Here is a 15104-nt window from a genome sequence, read left to right on the forward strand (position 1 = left end):
AATTATTTCAAAAAGCCGGGATGGAGTTATGTTGCTTGCTGTACAGGGTCAGCTTATGATGGTCAACAAGTGTTGCAAGTTTCAAAGCAATAGCTTTGATAGTTTAAGAGAAAAAGTTGACCTAAACATAAAAACTTAACCAAGAAATCTGATATTTTCTAAGTCCAAAAGGGGCCATAAATCTTGCAAAAAAGCAGGATGGGAGTTTGTTTCTTGCTGTAACAGGGTCAACTTATGATGGTTTAACAAGTGTTGCAAGTTTTAAAGCAATAGCTTTGATAGTTTAGGATAAAAGCTGACCTAAACATAAAACTTAACCATAAAAAAAAAAGTTTCTAAGTCCAAAAAGGGGCAATAAATCTTGCAAAAAGCAAGATGGAGTTATGTTTATTGATGCACAGGGTCTGCTTATGATGGTGAACAAGTATTCCAAGTTTCAAAGCAATAGCTTTGATAGTTTAGGAGAAAAGTTGACCTAAACATAAAACTTAACCAAGAAATCTGATATTTTTAAGTACAAAAGGGGCCATAAATCTTGCAAAAAGCAAGATGGAGTTATGTTTCTTGATGTACAGGGTCTGGTTATGATGGTGAACAAGTATTCCAAGTTTCAAAGCAATAGCTTTGATAGTTTAGGAGAAAAGTTGACCTAAACATAAAACTTAACCAAGAAATCTGGTATTTTCTAAGTACAAAAGGGGCCATAAATCTTGCAAAAAGCAAGATGGAGTTATGTTTCTTGCTATACAGGGTCAGCTTATGATGGTGAACAAGTATTCCAAGTTTCAAAGCAGCAGCTTTGATAGTTTAGGAGAAAAGCTGACCTAAACATAAAACTTAACCAGGCAACGCCGACGCCGACAACCGCTCAAGTGATGACAATAACTCATCATTTTTTTTCAAAAAATCAGATGAGCTAAAAATCACTTAACCTTTTCTAAAGACATTTAGATGCTGTATTTGATCACTATACTTACTGTCAACAGGACTACCATCTGGAGATTTTGGACTGATATTGAGGATATCTCTGGGTGAATGTATACCACTATCATCTAGGGAACGTCTCCTAGTACCCTGCGACTTTATGCTGTATGGACTATTAAGTACACATCTCCTGATACCTGTTACAGGCAAGTAAAATCTTCAATTATATGTAATGAATGACAATGAAGATATAAGGCTCTTTGTTACAACTTTTACCAAATCAATATTATTAAATTATGACACATTATTTTACAAGGCGTAATCTTGTACAATTCTGAATTAAGACTTTGAGCAGAAAGCTAAAGAAAAAATATTGTCACTGTGTACAAACACCAAGCTACAAAGACACTGAGGCTCACTAGCAACAGTTGACCATATACATTATACAGCTTAAAGTAAAACATCGATAGATCATAAAAACCACTGAGAAAACCAGAATGTGCTTGTTGTGCAGTGGTTGTCTCTATTAATAGATTAAATTACTTAGAACTTTATCTTATGGTAACTAAAATATCAGTCTATATTGTGAGGTTTTGTTGTGTACAGGTAACATTTACAGAGGATATACTGTACCACAATCACTGAATGCAGGTCTAGGAGGAACAATGCCCTGACGATGTGGGGTACATGGATGTATTTGCCACTTCTCTGCTGCATTACTCTCCCTCTTCTCCACCACTCTGTCCACCTGTCTCACATTATTCTGAGATTTGATTACAGGCATTGGTTTTACACGAGACTGTTGTCTGTCAATATTTTTAAACAGATTTAGGTCAAACTCTGATTGTACATCACTGTCATATTCAGTCACTTGACTTGAATTATTCATATTCTGAGTAGGCAACAAGAGTCTTGCTCTTGAGAGTTTATCTGTACCCAAAAGTGGGGTAACTCTCACTTTCCTCTTGGGAGGAAGAGCTACCGGCTTCACAAATAATCCTGATGACTTTTTACTAGATGCTGACACAGGACTTGGCTTAAATATACTGGACATTTCCTGTTGCACAGAACTGCTATGGTTAGATATTACACTTTCATGTTTCTCACAATTAGTTAAAATCACAACTGATGTTCTATTTATCTCACAGTTTAAGTTATGTGCACTTGTAACTTTCTTCTCTTTAATCTGTTTAGAGTTTTCAGTCTTTTCAATCAATGATCTTTTACCATTTGTGTTTCCCGGTCTCGGTCCAGAATTATTGTGAAGATCGAGTTGTTTTATGAAGTTTGTTTGTGAGCTACCATCACTCATACATATATTTTCAAGTGTTTTCTCATTTTCTGAATTCTTATTTATCCATGGAGTTCCACACTGAATTTCAGCATTTTTATTGATTGTTGTTTTTATCCTTGGTTCAAGCTGACTTTCATTGTGATCATTCCTCAGGTTTGGAGTTTCCGAAGTGTCAGATATTTTACCACCTATCTCTTTGGCAGTTGGATCTTGAATTGTGGTATTTACAGTCTGATTCACACCAGGCAATCTTGTGTACACAGTTTTAGACTTGCACGACAAATCTAGAGGTGTTGCACTAAAAGGAAAGGTTTTCCTTGCTTCAACATGATTTTCCTGTTGAGTAACAAATGTATTGTTTGGACTCATTATTACAGATGAATTCATCTGTTTGTTATACATCATGTTACAACCATACTTTAATTCTGTACACTGAGTGGGATTTCCATTGCTATCAAGTTGTGTAAGATTCTGCCTAATGTGTTTTTGTCGTTCATGAGAGTTATTATTTATGTCTGAGCTATCACTTTTATTTTCAGGTCCATGGACAACTGTGGACTGATATCTAAGCCCACTTCTGGTGACCATTACAGACATTTCTCGTGGTTCAATGTGACAATTCAACTGACCAACTTGATCTGTTCTAAATCCAACTGGATGCACATTTTCATTGTCTATAACCACATTTTTATCATACCTATCACCACACGAAACATTCACATTCTGTGTACAACTATTTTCAGAAGTTTTATAACTGGATGCTTTAGTGTGAGGAACATCTTGCTGAGTAGTTGAGATGTTAGGATCATTTCTTCCTTGTAATCTCCTGTCTCTGCCTGCTTCTACACTGGATGTTGCCTGTAGATCACAAGTTGGGTTATACTCAAATCTATTCTCTAACCTTGCATTAGTGAGTGCAGTGTGAGTCTTACATATATTCTCCTGTAGCATGTGGTTCAATTTTTCCAAACGTTCTTTCTCAACTTTTTCCTGAAATTCAGAAAGGAAGATTATTGGTTTTTCAACTTTGTTGTATATATTATTCATTCTGTTATATACCTTTGTTTTTTCTCTGAGTAGAAGTAATTTTGAACTTTGAGTCTATCTCTGTAGATAAAATACTGAAACAATTCTCTATACATTTATCTGAAGTTTGGGTTCTTTTGAGTCTATCTCTGTGGATAAAATACTTAAACAGATCTCTATGCATCAACAATCTATATCAACAATTTACAGTTTTTAGAAACTTCAGTATAAATTCTGGTTCTACAGATAATACATTGGGTATCTTCTAGGATCAGTTTTGTGCTCTAATATAGCGTGTACACTTCTAGCACACTGGAAGTACTAATAATTCTAAAAAACAAGGAATTGGTAAAACTGAATGATGCTCCCCGATGCAAGTGCTTGTCCTAATATGGGGAATAACGTATTAGAAACCAAAAAAAAAAAAGCCTCTATCATTTTGTGAAGTTTCAATGAAATACCATTAATACTTTTCAAGTAAATTGCTCCAGACAAGCAACTTATTTTGTATAATAAAGGGAGATAATTCAAAAACTAGGTAAGATAGAGTTATGATTCTTTGATGCTGCACTTTGTCTCAATGACCTCTATGACTAAGTGAAGTTTCAATGAAATGCCGTTAATACTTTTCAAGTTATACTCCAGACAAGCCTTATTTTGTATAACAAGTGAATGAAGTATTGCCATGCAATACAAAGTCCCCTACTGGAAGGCACCTAATTTTTTCTACTGCAGTATAACATAATGAACTGATATCTGTCAATGATGTATAAACAATATTGTACTACATATACAATATGTTATAACATTATAACAACACACTTGGATTAAAATGTGCATATATAAAAACCCACAGTTGTTTTCATATTGAATTTTTTTGGCTGATTATAAAAATGTTATCATGTAAGTTATTTATAGTAACAACAAAGGGAAATTAATCTTTACAAAAAAAAAAAAAAAAAAAAAAAAAAAAAAAATAATAATATAAGTCCACAAGAAACTCTTTACCAGGTAGAGATAGGTCAAAATACACCTAAAAATTGGATGTAACATGCATGCTGTACCACAGAAAAGTGGTCTCGATTTTTCTCTACTGCCAGTAATAAAAAAGTTTCAATAAAATCTATTTATAGTAACAACAAAGGGATGTAATTCTAAAAACAAGGGTGCCTCATGGTGGTGAACATTTGGTCCAAGCTACATCAAAATCCCTCCATGCATGAAGAAGAAATGTTCCATACAAAGTCATTCTTGAATTTGACCTTTGACTTCTAAATATGACCTTGACCTTAGACCTAGGGACCTGGTTCTTGCGCATGACATGTTGTCTCATCCAGGGGAATATTTGTGCCAACTGATATCTAAATCCTGCTTTGCATGACAAAGTTATAGACCGGACAGGAAAAAAATCCTCTTGACCTTTGATCTCAAAGTGTGACCTTGACCTTTAAGCTAGGGTACTGGGTGTTGCGCATGACATGTTGTCTCATCATCGGAAACATTTGTGCCAAGTAATATTAAAATCCCTTCATGGATGGCAGAGTTATGGACAGGACAGGAAAAAAACTCTGTTGACCTTTGACCCCCAATTGTGACCTTGACCTTTGAGCTAGGGGTCCGGGATTTGCGCATGACACGTCGTCTCATCATGGGGAACACTTGTGCTAAGTAATATTAAAATCCCTTAATGAATGTCAGAGTTATGGACCGGACACGAAACAGACCTGTTCATGCTATGTTAACATTTGACTGCTAAGTGTGACCTTGACCTTTGAGCTAGGGGTCTGAAAGTTGTGCATGACATATCGTCTTATTATGAGGTACATTTGTGCCAAGTAATATTAAAATCCCTTCATAGATGGGAGAGTTATGGACCGGACAGGAAAAAAACCTTGTTGACCTTTGACCTCCAATTGTGACCTTGACCTTTAAGCTAGGGGTCCAGGTTTTGCGCATGACACGTCGTCTCCTCATGGGGAACATTTGTGCCAAGTAATATTAAAATCTCTTCATGGATGGGAGAGTTATGGACCGGACAGGAAAAAAGCCCTGTTGACCTTTGACCTCCAATTGTGACCTTGACCTTTGAGCTAGGGGTCCGGGATTTGCGCACGACACATCATCTCATCATGGGGAACATTTGTGCCAAGTAATACTAAAATCCCTTCAAGGATGGGAGAGTTGTGGACCGGACAGGAAAAAGGCCCTGTTGACCTTTGACCTCCTATTGTGGCCTTGACCTTTGAGCTAGGGGTCTGGGTTTTGCGCATGACACGTCGTCTCATCATGGGGAACATTTGTGCCAAGTAATATTAAAATCCCTTCATGGATGACAGAGTTATGGACCGGACACGAAATTGCGGACGGACGGAATGACGGAATGACGGAATGACAGAATGACGGAATGACGGAAAGACGGAATGACGGAATGACGGAAAAGAGCATTCCTATAATCCCCAAAACTGGTTTTCAACCAGTAGGGGACTAATAAAGGGAGATAATTCAAAAACTAGGTAAGATAGAGTTATGATTCTTTGACACTGCACTTTGTCTCAATGACCTCTATGATTATGTGAAGTTTCAATGAAATGCCATTAACACTTCAAGTCATACTCCGGACAAAAGTGTGACAGACGGACTGATGTCAGACGGACGGACAAAGTTGCAACTATATGCTCGCCCTTCGGGGAGCATAAAAATTATCTCAGTAGAAATATGAAGGCTCAGCTGTATATACATTTAATAAAGCATTTACTTGGAAAATTTTCTTTACAAGTTACTTTCACAAATTTCTTTTGGTGTTTATACTTTTTTAGGTAAAAGTCTGAAGTACACTTCATGCAGGAAGGATTTGTACATTTTTTTTTTGGAAGCAAGAACTTGATTTCCGAGTAACTTTTATCTTAATAGCATAGAATAGTTCAGATTATTCTGAACAATGAAAATTTGCCAAACTATTTGCAATGTTCATTTGTGAAGCTTACATCTAAGTGATTTCTGAGCTGCACCTTGCATGCAATGTAAAGTAACACCTGTATATGCAATTATAATGAAAAACTGAGCAGTGAGCTGTGTCTTACCCATGCTCCTCAGCATTTATCGCAGATTTGCCATCTGCTTTAAGTGCACTTGTTACTCTTAATGTCCAAAGTCGAATTATGGTGCATTTTAGGTCACTATTTAAAACTGTTAATTTTAAACTAAATATGGTATTTTTGAGCATTATGAATTTTGTTTGATTTAGAAAAGGCTGCACATGCACAGTAAAACCTGTTCACAGCAGTTTCGCCACAAGAGTACATAGCATGTACGCCACAGGAGTATACAGCATATGCAGCAGGAGTACACAGCGTGTACGCCGCAGGGGTAGTACACCGCAGGCTCTTTTGCATGTGAAAAGTGTATGTGCTGCGTACATGCTACGTACTACCTGGTATTTCTCCGGTGTACTTCCCGCGTACTAGATTCCTCCAGCGTACATCCTGTGTACTATGTAGTCCACAGCATGTATGCAGCAAGTAGTATGCGGCAGAGCTCATTTGCATGTCAAAAGTGTACTACAAACGTACTATCGGTGTATGTGCGGTGTATTCCTGCATACTATTTAAAGCCCTTGATTTCAGTACACATCATGTACGCGTCAAATATGCTGTATGTACACAGCAAGAGTACGCGGCAGGCCTTTTTCTTCTGTAAGGGAAAAGTAAAGAAATCGGTTGAAAATATATTAGTTGAATTACTTGAATAAAAAACTGCCGTACAAATAGCCACCTGCATGCTATTTCACTATTCGTACGAATATAGCCACTTCCTAAAAATATACTTCTATTTTCATTATTTGTATTTATATGAGGTAATAATAAGTAATAATACTTTTTACAAACAAGAATCATGGGTGGAATGATAACAAGTCACAGGTGCTCGTAATGTAGCCAGGTGCGAACATTAATGCCCCCCTCCAAGCAAGTGTTTTTTCTGTTATATATGTCATAAACAAAAAATTGTTAGAAAGTTAGGTGGTGTTTTAATATGATTTTTAGCTCGACTTTTGGAAAAATAAGTTGAGGTATTGTTGTCACTCTGTCGTCGTCTGCACTAGTTAAGATTTTTGGTTAAGTTTTTACGTTAAGTTTTTTGTCAGAGTCCATTTCTCAAAAACTATCAGAGATATCCATTTGAAACTAGGAATACTTGTTCAGTATCAAAAGGGTAATGCATTACAACAAGGCAGGTAACCCTGTGATTTGTATTTCCTGAGTTATCTGCCATTGTTTGGACTTTGTAAAAATAAAATTTCTCAAAAACTGTCAAAGATATTATCATGAAACTCAAGATACTTGTTTAAGGTGATTACCCCATTGTGTAGACAAGAGGAGGTAACCCTGTGATTTGTTTTTACAGAGTTTTTGCCCCTTTTAAACTTAGATTTTTTGCTTTAGGTAAAATCTCAATATGTATAAGAGGTATTGACTTGAAACTAAACATACTTATTCACAGTGATGACCTCATTCTGTATACAAGAGGAGGCAACTCTAGCAAGGATTTTGGTGGAGTTATTGCCCTTTCTTCAACTTAGAATTTTCACTTAGGTTCAATTTCTCAATATCTATAAGAAGAATTGACTTGCAACTCAATATACTTATTCACAGTGATGACCCACTAGTGCAGACAAGAGGAGGTAACCCTGTGATTTGTTTTTAAAGAGTTATTGCCCCTTTTTAACTTAGATTTTTCGGTTTAGGTCAAATTTCTTAATGTGTATAAGAGGTATTGACTTGAAACTCAACATACTTATTCACAGTGATGACCTCATTCTGTATACAAGTGGAGGTAACTCTAGCAAGGATTTCTGTGAAATTATTGCCCTTTCTTCAACCTAGAATTTTCGCTTAGGTCAAACTTTTCAGTATGTTTAAGGGGTATTGACTTGAAACTTAACATAGTTGATCACAGTGATGACCTTATTGTGTAGACAAGAGGAGGTAACTCTGTCAAGGATCTTGGAGGAGTTATTGCTCTTTTTCAATTTAGAAATTTCTCAATTTACTATCAAGTACAAGAAAGTCGAGCATCAAGCACCCATGGGGGCTGCTCTTGTTGAATGATATTTATGTGTGACTGGATTAAGGGGGGGAGGGGCATAAATGTTCGGACTTGGTTAGGTGCCGAGCACCTGTGAATAAATTAAGGCAAACTGATCCCGTCTCTGTTACAAACTGTTAGTTTAACAGTATATTTCTCTGTATTTTTATGGAATATACAGAGCTGCTCAAGGTTAGCATCATGTTTTATTGTAGTTTCAGATATATTAGATATGGATCGCAGTACAGAATATAGGAAAAAACAAAAAGAACAAAACCCAGCACCCTATGAAGAGTATTTAAACAAACAGAAAATAAAATCAAAAGAAAGAACAGAAATTGTGAAGATAGCTCTTCTCAAGAAGCCTTCTGCAGAGGTAACTGAAAAAAGAAAGAGACATTTACAACTTCAAAGAGAAAGGCAGAGGCGATATAATCAAAACAAAATTCTGGAAAAGGACACCAGGGGCCATATTCATAAAGCATCTTAAGTATAAGTTTTGACTAAAGTTGAAGATTTTACTTAAGTTTGTGTTGATTTCAGCTTAAGTCTAAGTAAAATACTTAAGTCCTATTCATAAAACAGCTTAAACTTAAGATATGTAAGAAATGACTTAAGTCAGAAAACAAATGGCGTCGTGATCGAGTACGATTTAAATGTTGTTTTTCAGATAAAAGCACTTTAGACATAATTGTGCATGTTGTATCTGTCTGAAATTAATGTTGCTTTTTTAATGTTTTCGTCCACAATAAAAGCATTACTTATTAAGTTGTTTTATGAATAACAAATATACTTAAGTAAAATAAATTTCTTATCTAAGTAATACTTAAGTGAATAATTAATTTCTTATACTTAATGCTATATGAATATGGCCCCAGTTCAATAAAAGATGACAAAGCAAAAGGTGAAGAAACAGTTGACAAGAAATGCAGTTCAATCGAAAAAGGAATATAACCGTGAGAAGAAACAGGAGAGGGCAAATATGTCAAGCCAGAAAAAAGTTTGGATAAAAAAGAAAGACCGAGAATGGAAGGCAAAAAAGAGAGCGCTTGAGAAAAAAGTAAGTGGTATAAATGATATTAGCGGTGCGAATGTAACAATAACTGATACTCCATTCCCATCCAAAAAGACGGAATTGAATACCACAAGCAAAGTTCGAAGTTGCATGCCATCCACTCCAATCAAATTTGCTGTTGTTGTAGATAATTTAATCAAGAAAACTACGCCAAAGAAGAAAGAAGCCCTGGAAATGATTGGTGTGCACAAAATGCACAAAAAAGCAAATCTCATAGATGACTCAGTGGAATCATTGAAGACCTCAAAGGAAGGGAAATCAGCTTTGAAGATAATTGCAAAAAAACTTGTTAACTCAAGCTCTCACTTTCTTGCTTAGAAAGCTGATGCTTAATAGAAGAACCATCAAAAACATAAGATCAGCCCCAAAACGCAGACATTACAAAACTGACAGAGAACCGAGAAGATATTTCCAGGGTGCTACCTCAGAGGAGATATGCAACAAAAGAGGGGCCTGGATATGCCATGCAAATTTCAGTAGAAGCTGCTTGTTCATTGTATAAAACAGAAACATCTAGAAAAGTTACCTTGGCAACATTCGCATCACTGAGACCCAAAATACGTAAGAAAAATTCATACTAGTCATCAGGACTATTGCTGCTGCACATACTGTATCAATATCAGATACAAAGTGCTCTCGCTTAGTAGAGCTGTTGTTGACAAGAACAAAAATAAGACCAATGAGCGAGACATATTTCAAATTATGCTATGTCAGAAATCACAGTGAAAGGTACAACAAACCTGAATGTATCAACGGTACCTGTACATGTTGCCATGACTACAGGGATACATTGAGCAGGTACTACTGCGATGTACCTGCAGACAAAGATATGGTATGGAATTGATGGGAGAGTCAGAGAGGCCAGGATGGGAACTCCAAAAAAGTACTTGTGACCAAACGCGGAAAGAAGAAAGACTTACTTGAGGAACTAGTAGGCTGCGATACTGAGAAACCTGCACAGGGAACAACATTTTTACAGCACCTTCATACAGCAATTTGGCAGAATAAACAATTTGAAAACATAAAAACTAACCTACCTGAAAACTGTACTCTCCAAGTTTTAGATTTTGCCAAAAATAGGGAAATGAAATAATATCAGGATGAAATAAAATCGGTATTCTACACCTCTTTTCAGGTTACGCTTCATCCTATTGTAACATTCTACAGAGGCGGATGTAACACAGTTACAAGCGAATCTTCAATTGTTATTTCGGAGGACAATAATCATGACTATAATGCTGTTCACCACTTTCTGAATATGGTAGATAAGCATATTGTGACACGACTTGGACGAGAACCAAGAAAGAAGTATGTGTTCAGTGATGGCTGTAGCTCGCAGTATAAATCGAAAGGACCATTTGCTGACTTGGCGTTTAACAAGGGAAACATCAACAGAAACTTCTATGGTTCCGAGCATGGAAAAGGAGACTGTGATGCAGAAATAGGAGTTTTAAACAGAGCAGTCGATCGTGCAATCATTGGCAGAAAGGTAATTATGAACAGTGCAGCAGAGCTCTATCATAAATTACTGTAAATTGAACTTAGAAATGGATGAACCTTTTTATAAAAGGAAGTTCTTCTTTGTGAAAGACAGGGAGATTGTTAGGAACAGAAAAGAAACAGATGTTAAAACTTTACCAAACACAAGGAAAATACATCAAATTATAAATGTGAGAGAGACCATTGGCAGCACTGAGGCACCCACTCTGAAAGTTCTTAATTTGTCCTGCTTCTGCAGACATTGTGAAGACGGGGCACATTTTCACATCTGTGTGAATTCTTCCTATGTGAATGTATACAAAACAAAACAACTCGTACCAACTAGAACAATCCCTGTAGTCAATGATGGTCAGGAGCTGAATGAACAGCCGAAAGGAAAGAGGTCAGGAATGAAAAACAAAGTTGAGGATGCTCTAGATGAACAGCCAAAATAAAAGAGGCCGAGAGCAAAGAACAATGTCAAGGAGGCTCTGGGTGGACAGACAAAAGGAAAGAAGACAGGAACAAAGAAAGAGGTCAAGAAGGCTCTGGAGAAACAGTGGAAAGGTTAGAGTTCCGGAACAAAGAACAACGTCGAGGATGCTCTAGATCAACCAAATGGAAAATGGCAAGAAACAAAGAAGGAAGTAGGTGAAGTTAAGGAAAAACAGTGTTTTCCAAAATGTACTGCTTCCAATACTATTGTTGATACCGGAAGGAGAACACGTTACTTTGAATTGAAATTAGAAGAGTTGCAAAAGATCAAAACTTATGCTGAACTAGAAACACAGGCCAACATCTTATTTGAAGACTGCATTGATAAAATATGGTCATGCAACATGTAACTCGGAGGGCCAATGTTGTCAAACTAAAATTAGCTGGAGACTCACTTGCTAGGCAATGAACCAAATGAATGGGCATCAAAAATCGCAGGGGGGGAGTGTTTGGAGATGGAAATTGTCTTGGGAGAAGTGGCAGTATTCTGGTATTTGGCCAAGAGGAGTGGCACATTGAAATCAGGTATAGACTGATCCTTGAACTTGTGATCAACAGTGAACTGTATCTCAACACAGCATATCCGATTAAAGATGTCAAATTACCACCTTTAGAAGCTACATCTTTAGCTACTACATATGCCATGTTTTCCGAACAATATACCCCGGGCGATGTTATGTCTACTTCAGTTATAAGGTGAATTTTCAGAGCAAAAGTCATGTCTGTTCTGAACAGGAATCTATCATGGGCATTTGGCAGGTTATGGCCTTGACTTCTGTTCTTGGATGTAGGCTTCATTCAGTATACCCAAACCTTGGTCATGGTGTTTGTCAGATGACGTTGAACAGGCTTGTTCTTCCCAGACAAGAGAGGTGTTGTCACACAGCTGTTATAATGTGGACGAGTAACAGGGAAGACATGGTTCCATCAAACTGGGTACCTAACCACTTTGTACCTTTATTGCCTCTTAAAGAGCCTCAACCAGATCTCCATATTGATGGTCTTGATGACAGTATGAATGATTCCTTCCATGAATTAATAGAGTCTGATCTGCAGGGTTTTCCCTAGGAAATTTATTTTGAGGGACATCATGTCCCCCCAAATCTATTTTTCTGGAATAAAGAGACTATTTTGGGGGACATGTTTGGATTTGCTTGAATACCTTGATACTCTTTTGGGCTTTTATTAGTTTAAATTGATTGAAATTAACTTTTAATTAATTTAGAAAATTGTTTTTTGGGGAAAACTCATGCCCCTCTTTGCTAAGAAAAGGGGGACATGGACCTCGAAAAGTGGTAAATTTACCACCTTTTTGGGGGCTGGGAAAACCCTGGATCTGGTTTCATATCTGATCAATTCATTAAGGTAAGAATCTTTTATACAAAAACACAGGGGTCTTCATGCCTGTGACTAACAACTGTATTGTCTGTCCGTGTGGCAAGTTCATTATTTTACAATATATAAAGTAAATATACATGGATGGTAATAAAACTGTATCAGTTTTAGTTTTAGCTTCCAACATAGTATAGTTTGGTCATGTCTGAAATTTTGTGCAAATAACTGCACACCCAAAATCAAGATGGATCCATTAATGACCATCACATGACATTGCACTTCCCGTCAATGGCCTCTATCATTTTGTGAAGTTTCAATGAAATGCCATTAATACTTTTCAAGTAATGCTCCCGACAAGCCTTATTTTGTATAATAAAGGGAGATAATTCAAAAACTAGGTAAGATAGAGTTATGATTCTTTGACATTGCACTTTGTCTCAATGACCTCTATGATTATGTGAAGTTTCAATGAAATGCCATTAACACTTTTCAAGTCATACTCCGGACAAAAGTGTGACGGACGGACTGATGCATGGATGGACGGACAAAAGGGCAACTATATGCTCGCCCTTTGGGGAGCATAAAAATTATCTCAGTAGAAATATGAAAGGCTCAGCTGTATATACATAAAATAAAGCATTTACTTGGTCGGAAAATTTTGTTTACAAGTTACTTTCACAAATTTCATTTAAAACATTGAATTTTTTACAGTAATTAGTAACATTTTTTTGTAAAAATTGACTGTTTTACAAAACATCATTTGTTTTTCAGGAGTTTCAATGGGTAAGTCTTGTTACAAATATATGTTCTGTTGTATGTGTACACTCATTTGACATCAGAGTACATGAAAATATTCAATATTTATGAATGTTTACATTTTCATGACTGAAAAATTGCTAATATGTTCAAAATTTTACACTTTTGTTGACTGGTTCATTTAGAATATCCACAGTGAAACAAGAAATATTTTTTCATATACTATTAGTTTTACTTGAAACACTAAAGGTTTTGGTACAATTCGCTTTATTTTATACATTTTAATCAGACAGAAAAACAAATTAAAACCAAAGAAGTATAAAATACACAGAATGGCAACTGGCTGTAATCTCGCGTGATCTCGTGTCAGAGCTTGAATCGGCGTTATCTTAGTAAAAACAAACATCGGCGAGCGCCGAGCATGGAGTTAAAATTTGTACCTTTAAAACTACATTTAAAATACATGTTAGCTTTTAAAACAACACTAGTTTAATGTGCAATAGTCAAAAGAAGCGTGGTCATACCGTGATAATTAATTTACCAATGAATAATTGCTTTCGCATACAAAATGGCGCGCTGAGAACACGTCATTTCCGGTAAATGAGATCTCATTCAGTTGTCACAGGATGTTGGTGAGATTTGCTCTATATGCCTTTCAAGTTGCCGATCTATTTATTTTTATAGCTCTTTGTTAAAACATCCCTTACAGAAGCAAGCCTCTGTGGCGTACATGCTGCGTATTTGCTGTGTATATGCCGCGAACACAGTAGTACGCCAGAGGAGTACATTTTACATACACCGCATGCCGCGTACATGCCGCGTACTATTTCGATGAGTACACAGCATGTACGCAGGAGGTCACTAGTACACTTCAAGTACGCAGCACAGACTCTGAAAATTTAAGGAGTACACTGCATGTACGCAGGAGGGACTTGTACAAGAAAATAGTACACTGCATGTACACCGCAGATACTTCGAAATTTATAACACTTATATTTAGTTGCATTAAAGTTGTTTCCCCTTGATGCAGTTACGCCATTTTCTTCAGATGTTTACCAAATTACATGCTACAAAAATTGATTTATTTCATTGAAAAGTGGATGAAGAAAAGCATACTAATTTATTTGATAACATCAATCTACATTATTTTGGTAAGGGTAAATACTTATTGATGCATGTCACTTATCTTTTTTCTGTTTTTTTCTGTCCAAATGATCAGCATTTGCATAAGAAAGTTGGTGGGGTAAGGAATTTACATTATCACAGCAGTTTCGCCACAAGAGTACACAGCATGTATGCAGCAGGAGTACACAGCATGTACGCCGCAGGACTCGGGCCAGGAGTACACAGAATGTACACCGCAGGAGTACACAGCATGTACGCCGCAGGAGTACACAGCATGTACGCCGCATGGGTAGTACACCGCAGGCTCATTTGCATGTGAAAAGTGTATGTGCCGCGTACATGCTGCGTACTATTTCCCGCATACTAAATTCCTCCAGCGTACATCCTGTGTACTATGTAGTCCACAGCATGTACGCAGCAAGTAGTACGCGGCAGAGCTCATTTGCATGTCAAAAGTGTACTACAAACGTACTATCGGTGTATGTGCGGTGTATATCCTACGTACTATTTAAA

At 36.7% G+C, this 15104-nt stretch overlaps 1 protein-coding gene across 1 annotated transcript in view; it reads right to left on the reverse strand.

The window, feature by feature from the left end:
* Positions 1–15104, reverse strand: part of LOC123537010 (uncharacterized) — a 120976-nt gene that overhangs the window by 37401 nt on the left and 68471 nt on the right. Inside the window, exons 15-16 of the mRNA XM_053528590.1 lie at positions 1558–3208; positions 978–1121 (exon numbers count right to left, since the gene is read on the reverse strand). Coding sequence (XP_053384565.1) covers positions 978–1121; positions 1558–3208 — 1795 coding nt within the window. The remainder of the gene's footprint in view (positions 1–977; positions 1122–1557; positions 3209–15104) is intronic.

This window comes from Mercenaria mercenaria, chromosome 17 (genome assembly GCF_021730395.1).
Source record: "Mercenaria mercenaria strain notata chromosome 17, MADL_Memer_1, whole genome shotgun sequence".
NCBI classification, from domain to species: domain Eukaryota; kingdom Metazoa; phylum Mollusca; class Bivalvia; order Venerida; family Veneridae; genus Mercenaria; species Mercenaria mercenaria.